Here is a 23,628-nt window from a genome sequence, read left to right as displayed (position 1 = left end):
CGGGTTGGAATTTAGAAGTTAGCCAAAACGGTTCCTTCACTGGTGACAGCGTGTTGGAATCTAGAGGTTAGTTTAGGCTACCCCCTCACAACTTGTAGGATTAACTTGGGTTTGGGAATGTTGATTTGCTTAGGATCTTTAAAACGAGCCTCGCTTGTAGACTACGAGAGTAGATAACTTGCGGTTTGGCACACTCGGGTAGATCACGAGAGTGGCACCGGGGACTTTAGTGCATTTCCTCCATTCACAAGGGATAAAACTTCTTTTCTACATTTGTTTGACACATGATAGATATTGACCCGATCCATATCCTTACATATGTTGCATCTAATATATCTCTCTTCATTTGTTGTTTTTATTTTTGTTATTTAGTTTTGTTGTTATAACCATGTTATTGTCGAACTAGCTTCACAAGAATCAATCCGAGTTAGTGCTTGACCAACCATTCCCTGTGGATCGATAACCCCGGAATACTCCGGGTATTTGCGTGTACCTAAAAGTTACAACCAAGTAGCATTATTCAAAAGTTAATGGCAAAAATTTGTGTCAGTTGTTATGCCGTGGACTCAGGTCCACCTTGCAAGGTGGACCTGGGTCAAATACGATGCTGTTTCACAATTTTTTTTAAAAAGAAAATAAAAAAATTAACGACGTTAACGGCTCCTCATCGCAATAGAACACAAACTCTACATTCACAGACCTTATACTCCATATTCACAATTTAAAAACTCCACATTCACACATTACAGGACTATTTGTTTAGTAACTATATTACCACTGTTATGCATTCACACATTCAAAACTCTATATTCACAGGCCCTATACTCCATGTTCACAACTTGGAACTCCACATTCACACATTACAGGGCTATAAGTTGCTAGAACTCTGTTAACTCTACTACAGATTCACACATTCATAACTCTACATTCACAAATTCTATACTCCATATTCACAATTTGAAACCTCCACATTCACACATTTCAGGGTTATATGTTTAGTAATTTTTTTTTTAAATAGTGAAACGACGTCGTATTGGACCCAGGTCCACCTTGCAAGGTGGACCTGGGTCCACGACATAATTTGCCAACTTGTGTGAGATCGTCTCACAGATCTCAATCCGTGAGACGGATCGGATCATTGATTAATAAGGTCAATTGTTCAATTAAAAAATATCATTTAAAAGAAGAGTATTGGAAGAAAAATTATGAAGAAGAGTATTGGAAGAAAAGTTATGAAGGAGTGAGTAGCATTATTCAAAAGTTAATGACAAAAATTTGTGTGAGACTGTTTCACATATCTAAATTCGTGGGACAGGTCGCATCATTGATTAATGAAGTCAAAGATCCGATTCATTAATAAAAAAAAATAGAATTCATTATTCAAAGATCTTATCCGTCTCACAGATTGAGACCCTTGAGATAGTCTCACCCAAAAGTTACCCAAAGTTTATTAGGCAATAGCGTAATATTGCAACTGCCCACAATATATTGATGTCAAGTGGGCTCACATGCAATATTCACATTGAGAACTTTGGCAACGGCTTTGACGTTTGTATGTTGTCACAATTCACAATTCATGATAAAGAATAAAAAAAATTTAAAAATTAATTAAAACCATATGTGGGCTTTGCTCCCTCACCAGGTTATTATTATTCATGATATATGGGTTAAATAAAAAGTCGATATTGCTTGATAAAATATATCTACAGAAAAACATATAGGTGTGCAGATTGAATGACCTTTGACTTTAGTTTAGATTTTTTATTTTTTTTTTATTATCCAGCACGGGTAGTTTAAGTAGTTGGTTTCTAAGTGATAGAATTTGGGCAAAGATACATGATTAAACTCTGACAGTCGCGGTGTGAGAGTTTTACCCTCTCATGGATGTAGCTCCTTGTAGACACCATGCACTGATCATTATATTCCACTTAATGGGTCCTAGAGTCATTGTGAATTTAATTATTCTCTGTCTCATTTTATCTGTCCTACTTACTATTCATTGGCCAAACCAACTATTTCTTCTTTATTTATTTTACTTGTTTTTAAATTTGATTTTTTGTGTTTAATAGTACTTTTAGTGTAGTTCTAAATATATAAATTTTGTATCTTAATATTATGAAAAATTGAATTGAAAATAATTTCAGTCAAGTCGCGTTAACTGAACCAGACACATAAAATAGGATGGAGGGAGTATTAATATAAAACTCATGAGAAAGTGTTTTAGTTTGTCATTCTTAAAATCTTATGGGCACTAATAAAATTATCTTAATTGTTTAGTTGAAGACATGCATATGTCATTAGACAATTTAACTTTGAAAAAAAAAAAAAAAAAAAAAAAGCAAATTGAAAAACCTATATATATGAGCTAGGGAGGAGGACTCGTCAACCATTCCATTTGCACTGACACAAGAAGGTTCAAAGTCCACAACATGGCAAGAGAGAGTTTAGCTAAGTTCTCAACAATGGCAAAGCCATATTTGGCTGTCATCTTCTTGCAGTTTGGATTTGCAGGCATGGCTATTATCGCCAAATCTGCTCTCAATAAAGGCATGAGCCACTACACTTTCGCTGCCTATCGCAACCTCATTGCCGCTGTCGTCATTGCTCCTTTCGCCATTTTCTTCGAAAGGTACGTCATCATCTTCTTCAAATCTATACTTACAAGAAGACTACATACATACATACATACACACATACATATATATATATGGATTCTGGTGTGGACAAGGCTTCAGATACTAACATGATGCTGATGTACAGTCAAGCAATTATCAATGCACCGTAAAGCATTTTAAAACGCACTGCACTGCCTAGTTGTCAACCTTTGATATGCACTGTCAAACAATTCCAAATGCACTAGAGTTGATAATCGATGGGAATCAGACCAAGCATTTCTAAATCAAAATATCATCGTCAAGCATTTTAAAATGCATTGCACTGCCTAATTGTCAACCTTTGATATGCACTGTCAAACAATTCCAGATGCACTAGAGTTGATAATGAGAATCAGACCAAGCATTTCTAAATCAAAATATCATCGTCAAGCATTTACAAATGCATTGTCAAACATTTTCAAATGCATGCAGTAGAGTTGACAATCAATGAAAAACAGGTAGTGCACGGTACATTTAGAAATGCTTATAGTGCATTGATAATTGCTTGACTCTGCATCTGCACGGTCACACTTGAAACCTTGTTCACACATAATCCCACTCTTATATTTATATTTATATATAAGCATAAAGTTTGGTGATTTAATTAATATAATATGCATGCTAAGTACATATGTGTCATTGATTTTTATGCAGGAAAGTTAGGCCTAAGATGACAATTTCCATTTTCTTGAAGATAATGGTCCTTGCTTTGCTAGAGTATGCGTTTTTATTATCAATTAGTTTAAAACTAGTTTATCCCTACACTATATACCTTATTATGAGAAATGAAATTATTATCATATGCATGCAGGCCTGTTATCGACCAGAACTTGTATTTCGCAGGGATGAATTACACAACGGCAACTTTTACCACAGCCTTGTGCAATGTTCTTCCAGCCATTGCTTTTATTTTGGCATGGATCCTTAGGTACATTTTTTTTATTACTTTCAACCTAGCTTGCTATTACAATAACCTCAAAACTTTTATATGAAATTGACTAGAAACGTAACTCTCAAGAAATGACGATAATTAATTATCTACTATACTTGAAAAATGATTTTGATGAGATTCGAATTTCTCAAGTCATTTAGTCAAGAAGTTAATTAATGACAAGTATCATTTAAAATTTTTCATTTTAGTGAAAATGTTATAAGGTACACACATAATATAGTAGTGATCATGAGAACCACCCTCACTATGAGTATATGATAACTAATATGGTGCATTAAAAAAAAAAAAAAAAACAGATCTATGGATGAGATTAGTTCGGGAATTCAAAAATCACGTGTGCATATGAGACACCTGTTGTGTGCATATTCTATGTTTGCACACAACACATGCTTAATATGCACACACAAATTTTGAATTTCCCAATTAATTGATCTCATCTATAGATCTATTTTTTTTAATGCACCATATTGATTCTCATGTACTTATGAGGACGGTGGTTCTCATATATACGAACATTACTGCATATATAAATTTTCAAATTTGAGAAGTTGTTGAAGGGTTTTTAACATGCAGGCTTGAGAAAGTGGAGGTGAGGAAATTGCATAGCCAGGCAAAGATTTTGGGAACAGCAGTGACTCTTGGGGGTGCCATGATTATGACTCTTGTTAGAGGACCAAACATTGGATTACCTTGGACTAAACACACACAACATCTTCAAACTGCAACTGCTTTACATTCCCAGCAAGATCTTGTCAAAGGTGCTGCCATGATCATGGCTGGTTGCTCCTGCTGGGCCATCTTCTACATTCTTCAGGTTATACATACATTATTTTATATTGTTCTAAATATAATTACAAAAAAAAAAATTGCATATGTTTTTGAATGCACCTAACTTATTAATCTGTTTTCCTTAACAGGCAATTACATTGAAATCATACCCTGCTGGACTATCTCTTACTACTTTGATATGCACTGTGGGATCATTGCAGGCCTCTGTGGTAACCTTAGTGGCTGAGAGGAAAAATCCTGCGGTCTGGGCATTACATTGGGACACTAAACTCTTAGCTTACATTTATTGTGTAAGAAAAAATCTTGGTTTTTTTTTTTGGACACAAAATTAATATTGGGGGTGTTTAAATAGCATTAACTGATTGTAGAAAGATATTTCGTAAATTAGCCTATAGCTAGCTAATTAATTGCATTCAAAATGGCTTTCTCGAAAAGCTTGTAAAAAATGTTACTTTGAGCAACTTTTTGAATTTTAGCGTTTTAGAACAATAAGATGTTACAAAAAACAATTGATCAAACACTTATATTGGCTCTTTAACCAAATCAAGTAGCTAATAGTGGTCAAATAAGCTAAAATTGGCTGATAAGGGAAATATGTCCTGTAATGTTCATGGTTTCTGATCTCAGAGAGATTTAATTGATTTTAAGGATTTATTTGCAGGGGGTAATTTGTTCCGGAATCGCTTATTACTTGTCGGGTGTAATCATGAAGGAAAAGGGACCAGTTTTCGTCACTTCCTTTAGTCCATTAAGCATGATTGTGGTCGCAATTATGGGATCATTTATATTAGGTGAACAGGTGGACTTGGGAAAGTATGTCTTTTAAGTTTTAACCTTAATTCCTTTCTACTTATGATTAACTATAATTTATAAATTAAAAAAAAAATTTTATTTTTTCCACCATTGTCTTATATATCTGATTTAATCATATATAGGGTTTTGGGAGCCGGCGTGATTGTTGTTGGACTATACATGGTAATATGGGGCAAGAAACAAGATGAAGTTCCCGGCCGGGAATCAACCGACGATCAGGTAGCTCTGCCGTCATCGACATTAGTCAAATCCTCAAATACCCTTAAAGGAGTGGCCGGAGATGAAGCAGTGTAGTTTATGAAATGCCAAGAAAATTGGAGCATAAATTATTAAATAAATAAATAGGTTGTCTGGGAGATTGGATTTCCATGCAAGAAATCCATGCTTTTATGTCTCTTAGCTTTAGTTTTAATCTGCAAGAAAGGGTAGGGAAAAATGGTTTCTTAGCGATGGCTATAGTTATGGTCTCTCCTCTGATCTTCCTATGTGTGTTATTACCTCCGACTTTTTATCTAGAAACTTGAGAAGTTTCTTACATATGTACAAATGATGAAAAATTATTATTGCTATTATAATGTTTCAATTCAATTCTCTGTGAAATTGTCTATTGACAAGTGAATTCACAGCCACTCTCATGATCAAGTTGGTGGGTACACTATATCCTGAGCGCTCCTACTTTCGTGATTAACAACACAATTAGGGGTGTCAATGTGGGTTGACATGTCCTATTAGGCTTGTTTAACCGTGGGTTTTTTGGCAATGCAACTATTGAAAACATCCTATCCCTAATAAACTCATCCGGATTCTGCCCATCATCAATTAAACTACATAGCAATAACCAATTAAAAGGAAAATTAAAATAGAATACCAGAATGAGCAGAAATTGAGAGAGCAAATTAAATGATCTTGCATAGGGAGATGGAGTTTAAAGAAAAGGGCATATATTAGAATCAGGTGCAGGCTGGAAGGAAAATGTTACACAGCTTCCCTGAGCAAAGAAGCAGACGTGGAATTGAATTCCCTCCTCCAGATCAGATCTGAATGCTCATTCAATTCGACGCTTAAATCTGGTGCATGCCTTAGCTTGTCTGTCAAAACAGTGGTGCCGAGCATTATATTGGCTTAGTAAATAGTAATTTTAACTACCTAACTTAGAAAATCTGAAATCAGATACCATAATTTTGAGGACTGGTTTAAATCAGTTCAAACAGTGTTGAGCAGTGGCTTAGTTATGTGAATTACCTAAACTAGATCTGATGCATGCCATATCTTTGATTGGTTTAGTGCTGGTTTAAATCAGTTAAACTTGTGGCCGGCCAATGAAGTAAGCAAGCATAGCTAAACAGAAAAAAAAAAATCACACACAAAGTCTAGGAGTAGGACTAATTAAATAGAAATGAAACTTCAATTCCTGAAACAAGAAGATATATGAATGGAAATAATATATCAATATATATGATCGAGTACGTACAGCATTCTATTCAATGAAAATATATATAGTTTTGTGATGCCTCCCAATTCAAGTTCTTATACATACTTTCAACCAAACTTTACCACTAAAAACGTAACTCACTATATCTCTAACTCAACCTACCAAATAAATCTACAGCCTTCAATCAAATGTCTTAATTAGGCATCAAAATCTATCAACGTAGTTACATCTTCCATATTCAATAATAAATTCATAAACGAATCCATTTCCGGCAAAGTCTCTACCGGAACACCATCCACCGCCTGTGCTGCCAATAATGTCTCCACTGTCACCGCCGGAGCACCAACAATGTATGAATTCATATTATCCAATAATGTCTCAACTGGAATCGCTGTCTCCATCGGAACACCAACCAAATATGAATTGATAGCATCGCAATGGCTTCCCTCTGTGATCTGTATTGTCGTTGTTTCAACGGGAACGGGAAAGGAAACGGCATCGGAATCATTGCTGTTCGTGCCGCCTTGTTCCAACGTGTTTTCATCATCTTCTTCTTCTTCTTCATCATCATCATATTTCTTTGGATGTATGCGACACAACACGAAATCTTCTCTCTCTTTCACAATACGAAATTGGGCCCTAGCTCTCCTCATAATCGTCTCCGGCAGGTAAAACTCTTTCAAAAGCCACTGTCCGTCTTGTTCCGGTTCACTCTTGTTCTTGTAGACGAAGCTCCGTTTATACCCCATCACAAACTTCCCGTCCTGATCCGCAACCGCTTTACCAGTGTCTTGGCCGTGCCAAGTGCCCGACTTTTTCCCCTTCATCTTCTTTCCCACCGTGCGCTGAACCCTAGATCCCTTCTTCTTCAACCTAGTGAGAAAATATGCCATTTTTTTCCCCGACGGAATTAACTCCCATGGCTCTTTCTCACCAAAGATATCTTCCTCATGAATAAGCGCTTCATCATCCACACTACTTCTCCCCGTAACGAAATCGAACAGAAATCTGAGCACGTCGTAATCAAAAGGTTGGAAGCGCAAACCCAATGGAATCTCCATAACTAACTTCCAGGTGTAGATTCGTAGGGTTATTAGTGTGGCGGGAACTATTAGAACAAATAGGGCTGTAGAGGATTATTTATAGGCCTGTTTGATAAATGGCGGTTGGCTGATTAGGTTAGAAGGTATGATTTGTTGATAATATTAGCTGATTGTAGAAAGTTGTTTCATAAATTAGCTGTTAGCCGATAGTTTTTTTGGTATAATTTCTTTTCTCAAAAAGCTAATTGAAAAGGCTGCTTTGAGTAGCCTTTTGAATTTTAGCATTTTGAGTTACAAAAAGCTTATTAACCAAATAATTAATAGTGGTCAAATAAGTCAAAATTGACAGATAGGCTGATTATTTACCAGACAGGGCCATAGTATTTCCTCCCTACCTCTATTATCCTATAAGGGTTAAGAAACAATTGAGACTATTTATAGATAAAAAGACTACAATATCCATATTTAGCTATTACGGTATACGGGAGTAATATAAATTAGAGGGGTAATAATGTAATTTAACATCATTATCTACCTATCTATACAGTTATAGGATTTGGATAGACCCAGAGGACACGACCTGTATGTAAACACAACATCGAAAATAATAGGTTAATATTTACCATTAGCATGTCCCTGTTGTTAATGGGTTGAGCCATTATATTTTGTCTCTAATAAGTCAGTCAATCCATTAAAAATATTAAAAATTAGTTTAAGCAGTTAATATTATTGTGTTAACCCGTTTACAAAAACGCATGAATAACCCGTATATTAAGAACCTATTTAATCCATCTTTTTGAAATTATATGCCATTAGGGATGAGGAATGAGTTTGGAGTGATCGTAGGCTGGAATAAAATGCCCCATCTTAGTTCGAGTATTGATGTGGTTAGCGTCCAAGCTATCTAGCTCTGTACTATATGGTGAAATGAATGGAAGATTATAAGCTGTAATATAATTGAGCATGATCGGACAATTGTTATGCCATGGACAAAGGTCCACCTCGCAAGTCCACCTCCCCTCGGGTCCACCTTGCGAGGTGGACCCAAATTCATGTTCACAATTTTAGATTTCTATGTTCATAATTTTTTAACTCTATATTCACAATTACAGAGGTCTATGTTCACAATTTCAGAATTCTATATCAATAGTATAACACAATTAAATTTTTGAATATATATAACAAAATTGTGAATATAGAGTTACAAATTTATGAATATTGAGTAATGTAATTTTGTATATTGAGATTTAAAATTCTAAATATAAAATTTTGAAATTGTGAACATTGAATTTTAAAATTATAAACATAGTGTTTTTAAATTGTTAACATGGATCCGGGTCCACCTTGCCCATATCATAATTTGCCATGATGGATGGGCTTCTTTGGCAAAGGTGGTCACATAATAATCAGTTAGGCTGCGCTATTATGGTTGTGTTTGGCAGAGTTTATTTAGGAGCTTATAGCTTATTAATAAGCTATAAGCTTTGTTTGGTAATGTTCTCAATATAAGCTAGTAGCTTAAAATAAGAGCTTATTTTGAGACGCTACTTTAGGTAACTTTTCAAAAATAAGCTAGTAGCTTTTTAACTTTTTTCCATCTTTATCCTTATTATTTTATATAAATGACATCATTTATCTCTCCCAATTAAAACTCTTTTGTTGGCCTTTTTTCTTCAATATGTTTCGTTGTAATTTTAATTTGATATTTGTATTTGAACAATAATTTTTGTATGAACTTATTTTATGAATTATAAACCTCTTGATTTACTTTATACATTTTCAAATATATGTTCTTACTTTATATTTTATTAAATTATATTGATTTCATTATTTTATATTTTAATCGTAAACAAACCTATTTAAATTTAAAAGTATTTAACTTTTATGAAGATGTCTTTTTTAGTCTTTTTACATTTATCAACATATCAAAAAGCTAATTTTACCAAACAATTTTAAGCATAACAGCTAGCTTAACAGCTCTTCAGATTTCAGCTTCGAGCTTATAGCTTTTCAGCTTTCAGCTACGGTTTCAGCTAGGTTTGCCAAACATAGCCTATATTGCCATGTTACTTGTAAATTATTGTATGGGTAAAGTAGAGTTTATCGAAATGGTCCTCGACTATTGCAAAATTATCAATTTGGTCCTTAATAATTTTTCTTACCCAATTAAATCTTCAGACTTTAAAAAATTTAACCATTTTGGTCCTTCGTTTATTTTGGTGTTAAACAACCGTTAAATCTGAACCAAATTGGTAATTTTTCTATAGTCAATGGACCATTTCGGTAATTAATTTTTTACTGAAATAGTCCCTTGACTATAATGAAATTACCAATTTAGTCGCAATTTAACAGATATCAAACGGTAAAATAAACGGATGACCAAAATGGTTAATTTTTCAAAGTCTGAGGACTTAATTGGACAAAAAAAATTACGAATGACCAAATTTGTAATTTCACAATAGTCGAATGACCATTTCGATAATAAACTCGGTAAAGTAGTATTAATTGACTGCAACTTTTTATTCTTTCCAAATCAAACCTCCACCCCACACCTACCTAACATGAGAAAAACACAAGGCAATGCATTCTTTGTTCTACTACTATAAATTATAAAGGAGTGTGTGACCGTGTAGAACACATCACTCTTTAATTTTTTCTAATTTCAATTCATTCTTCTCGTTGTTACCAGGAAACAAATAAAAGGAAGACAAGAGAACTGAGGAAAGGGATATGATTACAAGTGACGAATGTGATATCGTGGCAAGAAAGTGAACTTCCTCTTGTTTGTGCATCTTATTTAATTTTTCTAATTCCTTTGCTTTATTCTCATGGATTCATTTCATTTCTTGTGGGTTATACTCGGGTTGTTATGCCGTGGACCCAGGTCCACCTTGCAAAGTGGACCTAGGTCTACATTCACATACACTATACTCTATATTCACAATTTGTAAACTCCGCATTCACACATTACAGGATTATATGTTTAGTAACTATACTCTACATTCACATACAGTATACTCTACATTCACAATTTGTAAACTCCACATTCACACATTCAAAACTTTATATTCACAGGTCCTATACTCCACATTCACAACTTGAGAACTCCACATTCACATATTACAGCGCTACAAGTTGCTAGAATTTCTTAACTCTATTACAGATTCACACATGCATAACTCTACATTCACGATTTCTATACTCCATATTCACAATTTGAAACCTCCACATTCACACATTTCTGGGCAACTCTACATTCACACAATCATAAATCTACATTCACGATTTCTATACTCTACATTCACACTTTGAAAACTCTACATTCACACATTTTTGGACAACTCTATATTCAGCAATATGTTTACTAAAAAAAAAAAGACAAAAACGACGTAGTTTTGGACTCAGGTCCACCTTGCAAGGTGGACCTGGGTCCACAGCATAATTTGCCACCCATATCTGATCTCTAATATGTACCGTTTTGAAAATGAAGCAAAGCGATCAACCACATGTCCATTAGGAGAGGAACAATATATGTACCGTTTTAAAAATTGATGAGTAATATTTACACTCATAATAATTCAGGAGTGACATTCTTATGGAGGACATAAATTATAATATAATTTTTCAAAAATCACTACTATCAATTTATAACAAATTATTAAAATAATATATTGAGAAAAATATATCAACATAGGTTTCATTTAAAATATTTCAATGAACTACTTTTAATATATTGATTTTAATTTATTTATTAAAAAAAAAGAATTCAAAAGAGTATATTAATTTGATAATTGATCAACTGGTTCTATTTTTATTAATAGGCCTGCAATATTATTCTTACGCATCTAAATATATTTTATACACCTATAATATTTTTTTAGGTACATAAGCTGATGAATTCTGATTCATTATATAATTTGCCTGATGCCGTTTACTTCTCCGTTTAGTACTAATGTTAGTTGTGGTATTGTTTATTGATGGCTGATGGGATCTGATACTCGACTGATTTGTTGTCTGACATTATGTGTTATGTGCATTTAATTAAACTCAACAAGAAAGGATAATAATAATGATGAAGTGGCAAAGTGTTTTGTTTGGTGCATAATATTTAATAAATAATATGACACATATTCTTAATTTTTACTTTAATTTTTATTCCTTGCTTACATAATATATTTTGAATCATCCAAAAAGAATAGCGGATCATAACTTTTATTACTATCTTTTATATATATACACACACATATATATCGATAAATTAATAACATATGGCAAGAGTTTTACTCCTTGAAAGTTGATATATTAATTTTCATATTTAACAATTGTACAATACTATTTTCCCTCTTAACTTCACATTTTGACTTGACAGTAAATTAATCTTTTATATATTTTTTTTATGTATTTCTAAATTAGATGAAGTCATCACGAGTTTAACTACCAAATGAAAAAAAAATTCAATCAAATAGTGTAACATATGCAAGTGGATATTAGGAGGGGTGTTTAATATTACACTTAACAATTAGGGGTTGTTTGGTTCAATGGATATTTTGAGGTAATGTACAATTGTTATACAGTCGATCATGGTTCAAAAACGGTTCCGTTTTTTTTGAGTAAAGAAACGGCAATAGTTATATTTAATAAAAATCTTGTATTTATGATGTGATCAAAATAAAATGAAACTATAGTATATTTAAATTGAAACTGAATAATATGTCTCACATATTGAGTATATTATCAAATTAAGCTATAGTTGAATTTAAATAATATTTTAGTTGTGCTGAAATGAAAATATATTATGTATAAAACAAAACTGAATAACATGTCTCACATATTAAGTATATATTCTCAAATGAAAGTGTAGTTGAATTGAAATGATACTTTAAGTTGTGCCTAAATGAAAGTACGGTATATATAAAATGAAACTGAATAACATGTCTTACATATTGAGTATATATTGTTAAATAAAACTGTAGCTATATCAAAATGATACTTGAGAATTGTGTTGTAATGAAACTATAGTGTATATTATAAAATGAAACTGAATAACAATTTCACATATTTGAGTGTATATTGTCCAATGAAACCGTAGTTGAATTAAAATTATACTTTAGTGGTGTTGTAATAAGATTGGAGTCTGTATAAAATGAAATTCAATAAATTGTCTCACATATTTAGTGTATAATGTCAAATGAAACTATAGTTGAAATAAAATGATACTTTAGTTGTGATGAAATAAAACTACTATACAATGTATATATAAAATGAAATTGAAGACGTTATACAAACATAAGTAATTAGATGAAACGGGTGGCATTTCTTTTAATTAAAAGAAACAATACCGTTTTGGACCATGGTCCACAGTAAAATTTACCGGTGGTGTAACATTTTGAAAATCTTGCTTCTCACATAACCTAAGAATGTGGTAGCTAGGAATGTGTTTCCCATGAAAGTTACCAAAAATGAACTAAAACAAAGTCGAAATCTCATATTCCCTTAAACCAAACAAGAGAATATGATATTACGATATTCGCATTCTTAAGGTTATGTGAGATAATCTAAATAAAACACTCGATAAGTTAATCTATATTAGGAGTATTAAAATAGTGAAGTTTGTATAGTTAAGTTGGTGATAATTACAAAATGTCACATATTTTTTTTGTTATATTCTTACATTCAAAATTGGACATATAAGACTCTGTTTGGCAGAGCTTATTTAGGTGCTTATAGCTTATTTTAAGCTACTAATAAGCTATAAGTTCTGTTTGGTAATGTTTTCAAAATAAGCTAGTAGCTTAAAATAAGAGCTTATTTTGAAACGCTAACTGGGGTAGCTTTTCAAAATAAGCTAGTAGCTTTTTAAATTTTTTCCATCTTTATCCTTATTATTTTAAATAAATGACATCCTTTACCCCTATCGATTAAAACCCTTTTGACATTTTATTTGTTTGGTTGTAATTTCAGTTTGATATTTATGTTTGAACATTAATTTTTATATGAACTAATCTTATGAATTATAAATATTTTTTTTACTTTATATATTTTCAAATATATGTTCTTACTTTATATTTTATTTAAATATATTGATTTCATTATTTTATATTTTAATATATAAACAAACATATTTAAATTTAAAATTATTTAAATTGTATGAAGATGTCCTTTTTAGTCTTTTTACATTTATCAGCTTATCAAAAGCTAATTTTACCAAACACTTTTAAGCATAACAGCTCTTCAGATTTCAGCTTCGAGCTTATAGCTTTTCAGTTTTCAGCTACTTTTCAACTTTCAGCTACCTTTTCAGCTAGGTTTGCCAAACATAGCCTAAATCTGCATTGGGCATACCATCACTATGCGCGAGGCATGTGCCATCGCTAGTGTTATATATATATATATATATATATATATATATATATATAAATGGGTTCCCGTGTGGTTGGCTTTCTCCGGTGCGGTTGTGTGGTTGCTTAAGTGCGGTAGGTTTCTTTCTTAAGGTGCGTGGTTTGTGTGCTTAAGGTGCGTCAGTGTTAAAACTTAATGTGCATTAATTAAAGTTTTAGGTGCGTAATTTTCTTTTTAAAGTGCGTTGTTTTCTTTTCTAAGGTACCTGATTTGTATGCTTAAGATGCGTCAGTTTTTGAAACTTAATGTACTCCATTTTAAAACTTTAGGTTGTGGTTTGTGTTCTTAAGGTGCGTGGTTTGTGTACTTAAAGTGCGTCATTTTAAAATTTTAGGTGCATGATTTTTGTTTTTAAGATGCATTGTTTGTGTGCTTAAGGTGCGTGGTTTGTATACTTAAAATGCATTATTTTAATGGACACGAAATGCTATACTCGCTCTTGAACCCTTCCATATATATATATATACACACACACAACTGCCCATGATGCAGTGATGTCAAGTGGACCCGCTATTTACACACACAACTGCCCATGATGTAGTGATGTCAAGTGATCCACTATTTACATTCATATATATATATATATATATATATATATATATATATATATATATATATATATATGTGAAGCAGCCAGAGAGGAAGCCTCATCAACCATACATTGTATTTGTAGTAGCTAGCTACTTACACAAGAAAGCTAGCTGCAACAACCAACATGACAAGAGAGAGTTTAGTTAAATTCTCAAAGATGGCAAAGCCATATTTGGCTGTCATCTTCTTGCAGTTTGGGTATGCAGGCTTGACTATTGTTGTCAAGTTTGCTCTCAATGAAGGCATGAGCCCCTATACTTACTTAGTCTATAGGAATGTCTTTGCAGCTCTCGCCGTCGCTCCTTTTGCCATCTTTTTCGAAAGGTATGCCATCATTTTCATATATTTAAAATTAATAAAAATTGAACTTGAAATCGATCGACCTCTTTTCTTATATATAAGAAATAAGTCAAGCTTGGTTGGACAGCTCAGTTGGTCATATGGGTGAAGTTTGAGAAGAAAGACTAACGATCAAGTCTCCTTAAAGTGAGGGGCTCCTTATGCACAGTAAGCAAAGATCTAGCTTCTATGTTCAGTTGAGTTACTATGATTTACATCATCCAAGATGCTCGGCCAGGGGTTTAGCCTCTATGTTCAGCTGAGTTACCATGATCCTCCCAAATGCTCGGGTCAGTGGTTTAGCTTGTATGTTCAGCTAAGTTACCATGATGTTCCTTCCAGATGCTCGGGTCAAGGCGTGGGGGGCACCCAAGGTTGGTACAAGGTTCTAATTAATTTCGATTCTGGGAGTTATCTATTGACCACCTTGACTTGAGTCAGTCAGCTATGAGCAACTTAGATTGGTTTACTTTCCTGTGGTCCTTTGCCAGCTAGAGCCACCATACAATATTCAACCTAAGTGAATTTTCTCATAAATCAAAGGATAAAGATTGGTACATTAATAATATATACACACTAAGTTTGTTTGTATTATTTTTCTATGCAGGAAAGTTAGGCCTAAGATGACAATTTCCACTTTGTTGAAGATAACGGTCCTTGGTTTAGTAGGGTATGTATATATGATTTTTCTACCAAGCAAATTAACTTTGTTGTTGATATAGTATGTATCGAGTACAATCATGTATATTATACTTGATAGTATTGATTATTATTAGTATACAAGATTATTATTATTATTATTATTATTATTATTATTATTATATTTATATGCAGGCCAGGTATGCAGCTGTTTTACTTAGGGATGCAATACACAACGGCAACTTTTACTGCATCATTGTACAATGTTCTTCCCGCCATTACATTTTTATTGGCTTGGATCCTCAGGTACCTTTTAATTCATACACCAAACTTATATATTAAAATGGACTAGATAAAAACTCTCAAGAACAAACAATAAATTTACTATACTTAAAAAATACTGAATTTCTCTAGTCGGTAAGTCAAAAAGTCAACGGTAGGTACGGTTTATTGTTCATATTGTTGCAGTGTAATGTTATAACGGTAATACACACTCTTTCCGTAAAATAATACTACGTAAATAGTAATAATAATAATAGGTTGGGAAAGTAGTTATGAACAGTAATAATAATAATAGATTGAGAAAGTAGTTATGAACAGATATTGCATTGTAATAGAGTCAGTTGTACTCAAAATAATAATAATAATAATATTCAATACAATAATTAACAAAATTCAAAACATAATTAATAAAATTATATCATTCCAATGAGATTATGCAAGTAATTCAGACATGGAGTTTATGACATTAAAAACTAGAAGATCAATTACACAGATGAAATATAAACAAATAAATAGAGTTGTACGTTGTTATGATTATGGTACATTGTTTTCAGTAGAGCTGTCCAGATTGCAATGTGGAGAGACAGGGAATGATGAAGTTGGAGGAGGTGTGATTATCTAAAGAGGTTTTAAAAGCGTATTTTTGGATTAATAAAAGAAATTGTTAGTTATTCCTTATGGCATGTAGTGTTAAGAATAACTAATATTATAGGACATTGAGAATAGTTATTCTCAAAACGTACCCATTTCCTAGTATAAAAATAACTAAACGATCTAAGATTTTTTCTGCAAAATGATATTTCATTCTCAACTATATATTTTTCGCGAATCAAAACGCTAATGAATAATGAAGCACACAAAGTGATTATGGTGAGATGATATATATGCAGGATTGAGAAAGTGAATATGAGGAAAGTGCATAGCCAGGCAAAGGTTTTGGGAACAGTAGTGACCATTGGGGGAGCCATGATTATGAGTCTTGTTAAAGGACCAAACATTGGATTGCCTTGGACCAAACACACAAACCTTATCCAAACTGCCGCAAATGCTCTACATTCTCAGCAAGACATTCTTAAAGGGGCTGTCATGATCATAGCTGCTTGCTTCTTCTTGGCCAGCTTCATAATTCTTCAGGTTATTATAATATATTTTACGAGTAATATTCTAATTAAATGTCTTCCACTATAATTTTAAAAATTCAATTATTTTTCGCTCCCCGTCGTCCATTAATCTTCCTTTTCTGTTTTTAAATTATGACATTATCACACTGTTCGCAGTTTATAATATTATTCAAGAGTAAATTGTTGAAATAGTACCTCGATTATAGTGATTTTCATGAATGCATATGTTTCTTGATCGAAATGCACCAATTAATTAAGTGTTTTGTTTAACAGGGAATTACACTGAAATCATATCCAACTGGACTATCTCTTACTACTTTGATATGCACTATGGGAGCATTGCAAGGCTCTGTGGTAGCCTTAGTGGCTGAGAGGAAAAATCTTGCAGCCTGGGCCTTACACTGGGACACTAAACTCTTATCCATGGTTTACAGTGTATGGAATTCTCTCTTTTCTTTTCTGTTTTTTTAATGAAGAGAAATACAATAGATTTAATTTTAAGGATTTAATTATTTGCAGGGAGTAATTTGCTCGGGAGTTACATATTACTTGTCAGGGATAATCATGAAGAAAAAGGGACCTGTTTTCGTCACTGCATTTAATCCTTTAAGCACGATTATCTCTGCAATTATGGGGTCATTTATCTTAGCTGAACAGTTGGACCTTGGAATGTATGTCTTTCGCCCTTCCCTTCTATGTGAATATGTGATTAACTAGAATTTATGTTATTATTGATTATTTATGTTAAATTGGGAGGAGAATTTAAGTTATTATTGATTATTATAATGGTAGTTTAGGATTGTCCCTCATCATCGTCTAAAACTTAAAAAAAAAAAAAAAAGGAGAAATGCATTCGGACCTGTCAATTAGTTGAGGCATATCCCGTAATTTATCTCATATACCCGTTCTCAGAGTAGGAGGCCGGGGTGATTACTCTTAGGTTTAGGGTTCAAACTTATACCCAAAAAAATGTATTTTTAGTCATACAATTATGCAAATTTAGTCCATATATTTTTATTGTTACAAAATACATCCTGATCAAACAATGAAACTGTGAACCTTCATTATGATCAATTTGATTCTTAATCTATATTTCTGATTAAAATGTTTTGGTAAATACTAAATTACACATATGGTTATATTTTTTCTCGTAATGGAGGTTAACAATATGATTTGATTCATCTTATTCAAAAAGTTTATTTCATGTTTTCAACTCATCATAGCACTTGAATTGATGTGTTCCCTTTCTCGATTGTATTAATTAATAATATCATAGGGCTTTGGGAGCCGTCGGGATTATGGTTGGACTATACATGGTAATATGGGGCAAGAAACATGACAATGTTCCGCCGGAATCAACCATCGACGGTCGGGTAGTTCCGGTGGATGAACTACCGTCGACATTAGTCAAGCCTCCAACTAATCAAGAACCCTTTGATACTACTACAGCAGATGTTGCCGGAGATGATGCAGTTTAGTCTGAATTGAAATACCAAGAGATCAAAATGAAGCATAAACATGTTGCAGTGGGCGCTAGGCGCTAGTCGGGCGGTATTCTAATGCCTAGCACCTAAGCGGTCTAGGCGGTACCTAAGCGGCGACTTAGAAAAACAAAAAATTAATTCATGTGTGTGGGTGTATGTCATATATTATATTATATATATTATATATATATATATCTTACTTCTCTTACTTATATAAATAAATAAATTTAAAAATATATAAATATAATAATAAAATTAACAAGGTCGACTCGCTCGAGTTAACTCGGCTAACTCTACCGAGTTGGGCGAGTTAACTCGGCCAAATTCGGTCCAATCGGCCGAGTTAGGCGCTAGGCGGCCTTCTAAGCAGTCGGCCACCTAGGCGGACGCCTAGGGAGCAATCTGCCTCGGTCTAGGAGCGCCTAGCGCCTAGGCGGGGATTTTTGCAAGCAACCGAAGCAAGAAATTAAATCTCTGCTTTTATGCCTCTTAGGTTTACTTTTAGTCGGTAAGAAAGGGTAGGGAAAAATGGTCTCTCCTCTTCCGATGTATCAAAATCAATCTCATAGACTTAGGATGTGTTATTAGCTCCAGCTTTTCTCCTTTGAGTTTTTGTTGTCTTTGTACATGAACATGTATATACTAGTTGAATAAAGCCCGTTGCACATTTGAATAAATGTCCAATGTTAAAAAAAAAATTGTATAATTATATTATCAAAATAAATAAATAAGAACTACTATAATTTCACATAAATTTGATAATTAAATTCTTAATTTATTTCTATTTAATTTATATTATTCTAACAAAATATTCGTATAATATACTAAGTAATATATTGATATCCTCATCAATCATAGTCAACATTCAACAAGTTAATTATACCATCAAATATATAATTGAAAAAATAAATTTTTAGTCCCTCAATTGTTCCTTGCTAATTGTTTTAGTTCCTAACTTTTATCTTTACATTATACTAATTTGTCTTTTCAAAAAAAAAAGGTACAATTTTAATTTCCTGGAGAAACAAAACTATTAAACTCTATTAAAATTTTACTTAGTGCATGGATATTTTATAATTTTATTATGTTTATCATTTATGATTTTTTTTTAATTTTGGTATTTCATTTGCAAAATATATAATTGATGACCTTCTTCAATTCATTAAAATTGTTCAATTTCTTGGATTATTTGAATACTCTCTTTGTCAACAAATTCTCCCCAAGTAATTAATATGATTGATTTCAATTTGTTTTTTATTTTTTTCATGGTATTAATAAAATACTTGGTAAATAAATATATAACATATTTTGTGTTATAACTTTGATATTTAATTACAAAATAGTGTAAAAAAGAAGACAATCGGTAATGCAGTAAATATAATTAATTAATAAATTTAAAGGTAAGGAATCTTTACATTCTATTGTAGAAAATAAAGATAATATAACTAAAGAAATTATATCTCTTTTCTTTTAAAATTTTTTGATAATGAATAAATTTTTTTTGAATAGAGGCATTGTAGACATCAAATTCTAAATTTGTCAGACCGAGGTGTGGGGGAGCTAGCTACTAAATTATTTAATTTTGCTGTTAATAGAGGATGATAATAAATAAAAATCTACTCCATGCCAACACACCCCCAATGTACATTAATAAAATTCTGAGAATTAATGATGTTTAACTTGTTCAATTGGAGCCAATTGGATGTCAACATTGTCAATTCTTTGGACAATGGTCCTACCGTTTAAAGTTCAGGTGTAGTTGTATTTCTGATCAACAACTTTGTAGTTAGGTCACACATGTCTGAGAATGATGTAAGAACAATTTTGTCTGATAAAAAAATAATAGTATAATATTTGTAAAGTAATGTACAATTGTACCATTATAGAAATACAGAAAAAAAATATTAATACCATAATGACCTAAATCATTTCTATTAATGCAAAAGCATAATTGAAATATGGAGTCTTGTTCTAAATTATCAAAAGATCAAAAAATTAATTAAACAAAAAGAAAAAAAAATTAACCTAAATTTGGTTTTTAAAAAATGCAAGAAAATACTTTTCAAGGTTCCTTATTTATAATCTTTGATGCTCAACTTTGAATACTATGTATTTAGTCGGACTAATTATTTGACAAAAGTTTATGTTAAATTTTATATTGTATTTTTTAAATACATTCTAACATATTCGTAGTATATGTTTAACAATTATGCTAATTTTGATTGGAAAAATCCTAACTTACTTCATAAGTAGGTGAAGCAAAGCAAACCAAGTCGTAAATTTGTAGCATGTGGGAGTTAGCGGTAGTATTGGACACATGTTGCTCAAAGGGTATCAGACAGATTCGAAATTTCTAGAAGATTACCAGTCTATCCGCAACTCTATCCTATAAATAGAAAACTCCAAGGCTCATAAAAAATTGTCGATTGCATGCTGCCATACCTGTTGAGATTATTGCTAGTGTCATAGTGCTGTGCAAACGAAATCAAGAAGAGAGAATCAAAGCTAACCACATTCATAATAGAGCAACTTTTGAGCTTAAAAGTGAATTATCTAGATTCACAATCCATCATGTTTGTGAAGACAAACAAAACAATTGCACTTTGAAGTTGTGGTTGGAGATCTATTGCTCAAGGCAACTCTGTGGTTGATCCTTGGAGTAGAGAATCAAGTGTTGAAGATTGGAGGGGACAACCGAATTGAAGGAACGCTGCTGCGATTATAGTGCTTTGTGGATAAACTGTAACCGATTTTACTTGTATTTTGTGACAAAGAATACTAGTGAAAACCTCTTTGAACATTAAGGAGAAGAGTGGAGTAGGAAGGTGTCGAACCACTATAAAAATTCCCTCTCTCTATCCTTCTTATATTCTGCACTTTACTTTTCCAACTGATCAAATCATTACTTCACACATGTAACACACCTCAAGCTTTTTAAAACGAAAAATAGCGAGCGCTACAATTTTCTAAGTCTTCCGCAGACTATCACTTACACTTAGCTGGTGATCAATAAGCTCTATTTTGAAAATTTTATAAAGTTTTAAAAAGTCTATTCACCCACCCCCTCACATGACTTCTTCTAGACTTTTTATCAACCCGACCGGGACCAAAAGACCAAGGTTTCACAATGCAAGATGAACCATCGTTAATCGTGCTTAGGCGTTAGCTGCCCGCCTAGATTATCACTGTAATTGGTGGTTTAGGCGGCCGACCGCCTAGGTCGCCTAAGCATCGACTAGGCCGCCTAGTGGGTTGATCAGTTATTGTTCCCTTTTTTAATGGGTTAGTCACTTAAAACGATATTGTTTTGAGCTAAATAACCCTAAATCGTTCAAACCCTAAATATTTTTTAGGTTAGTATTTAATATTTTAGTATAAACTATTAAAGTATTAAATAATTTATATTTTATAATAATCAAGTCTTAAAAAAATTAAAAAAAAAAACAAATTAAACAAAATTTAAAGAAAAAAAATGTGGGCGCCTAGGCGCAGATTAATTGGCACCTTGCGATTGTTTCAACCATGGGTATAACAATTTGTATAACGCATGTAACTAAATACATGTCATTTCCAAGACCTTGTGGTCTAGTGGCACCCATACGGAAGGGGGTTCGAGCCTCAGTGGAGGCGATATTGACTCTTTGTGCTTCAGTAAGTTGAGAAACTAGTTATAAACAGATACTGCATTGTAACAAAGTCAGTAGTACTAAAAAAAAAAAAGATAAACATTTTATTTAATTATTATGCATTATTCACACCAAGCTTAGAGCATCACCATCAAGTGTTTATTTGAAGGTTTTTGTAGGTTTTTATGTTTAGGTGGAGGTGAGAGGAGACAATTTTTTTTTAACAATTATATTTGTGTGTGCGTGTGTCGAAACCTACAAAATTAATTGCAATAGTGATGAGTAAGGTCGTACCCACAGAGATTGGTTAGACTTATTTTTAGCAATAAATTTAATAAATAATGATATGAGAATTGAAACTTAAATACCAACAATAAAATGGAAAATAATATCAAATATCAAATAAATATCAATAACAACTACTCCAACTAGTATCCAACCCAAGGCATAATATCAATTCAATTCTAACAAGACATATCATTGATTTGCCGCCTAGGCACTAGTCTACCGCCCAACTAGCGCCTACTGCAACCATGATATGTATATGTATTAGATCATATGAGAACAAGAATTTAGGAGAAAACTAAAAACTAATCTCAGCCTTACATTTAGAAAAATCAGATGGATTAGATTTACAAAAAAAAATAATAATAATAAAAAAATAATATACAGTGATATTTTCGTAATTATTAGCAACTTTACTGTATAAACTTGAACACTAAAATCTGCACTTCTTAGAATTTTTCAGGAATGCACATTTAGTTGTTACGGTATGCATATTTAATATTAACAAAATGCACATTTAGTATTAAAACATTGTACTTGTAAAAATGTGAAAGTGCATTACACTTATGGCATGTTTAGTTCATGGGATAGATAAGAAATGGAATGACATTCTTTGGATCGGAATAGACCTATTCCATTGTTTTGTTCGGTCATTTTGTAATGGGAATAACATTCCTAGGATTGAGCTATTACCTTTGCAAAGAGAATAGTCATTCCTAGGGGGGTTTGGTATTAGCTATTCCAATGTTCTTGGGAATAGCTTTTATATTACAAATACCAAAAATACACTTTACACATTATTTAGTATTTATATTTAATAAATATAATGTATTATATAAATGTATATGTTTAATTAATTATAATTTCTATCTATCAATAATATATATTTAAATGCGTGCGCACATATATATTATACAAATACTCGTGTCTTAGTTTTAAAAAACTAAATATTATATTCTTCTAAAAAAAACTAAATACTCCGTATTATATTAGTTTCTTTAAAAAAATAAAAACAAAAAAAAAACAAAAAAAAGGGTCATAAAGTTAATTAAAAGCTTTCATTGGTCTATTGGACTTTTTTCATTCCTATAAATTTTCATTTGTATTAGCATCAAAATTGCTGTAGTATCTAATACTCTTTTCTTTAAAAAGAAAAAAAAAATTGAATTAGTAATTTAA

At 32.2% G+C, this 23,628-nt stretch overlaps 2 protein-coding genes across 2 annotated transcripts; both read left to right on the top strand.

Moving 5' to 3' along the window:
- The first annotated feature begins 2,378 nt into the window (after positions 1-2,378).
- Positions 2,379-5,502, top strand: LOC116019671 (WAT1-related protein At2g39510-like). The gene is made up of 7 exons (XM_031259962.1): positions 2,379-2,629; positions 3,309-3,371; positions 3,466-3,582; positions 4,180-4,420; positions 4,524-4,685; positions 5,057-5,208; positions 5,331-5,502. Exons 1-7 carry the CDS (start codon positions 2,430-2,432, stop codon positions 5,500-5,502), a joined length of 1,107 nt encoding a protein of 368 aa, XP_031115822.1. The 5' UTR covers positions 2,379-2,429.
- A 9,295-nt stretch (positions 5,503-14,797) lies between these two features.
- On the top strand, positions 14,798-18,532 carry LOC116019670 (WAT1-related protein At2g39510-like). The gene is made up of 7 exons (XM_031259961.1): positions 14,798-14,997; positions 15,620-15,682; positions 15,847-15,957; positions 16,824-17,067; positions 17,328-17,489; positions 17,574-17,725; positions 18,331-18,532. Exons 1-7 carry the CDS (start codon positions 14,798-14,800, stop codon positions 18,530-18,532), a joined length of 1,134 nt encoding a protein of 377 aa, XP_031115821.1.
- The last annotated feature ends 5,096 nt before the right edge of the window (positions 18,533-23,628 follow it).

This window comes from Ipomoea triloba, chromosome 5 (assembly GCF_003576645.1).
Source record: "Ipomoea triloba cultivar NCNSP0323 chromosome 5, ASM357664v1".
In the NCBI taxonomy this organism is placed as follows: Eukaryota; Viridiplantae; Streptophyta; class Magnoliopsida; order Solanales; family Convolvulaceae; genus Ipomoea; species Ipomoea triloba.
The sequence above is the reverse complement of the archived record's forward strand: the minus strand, read 5'-3'. Positions and strand labels throughout refer to the sequence as shown.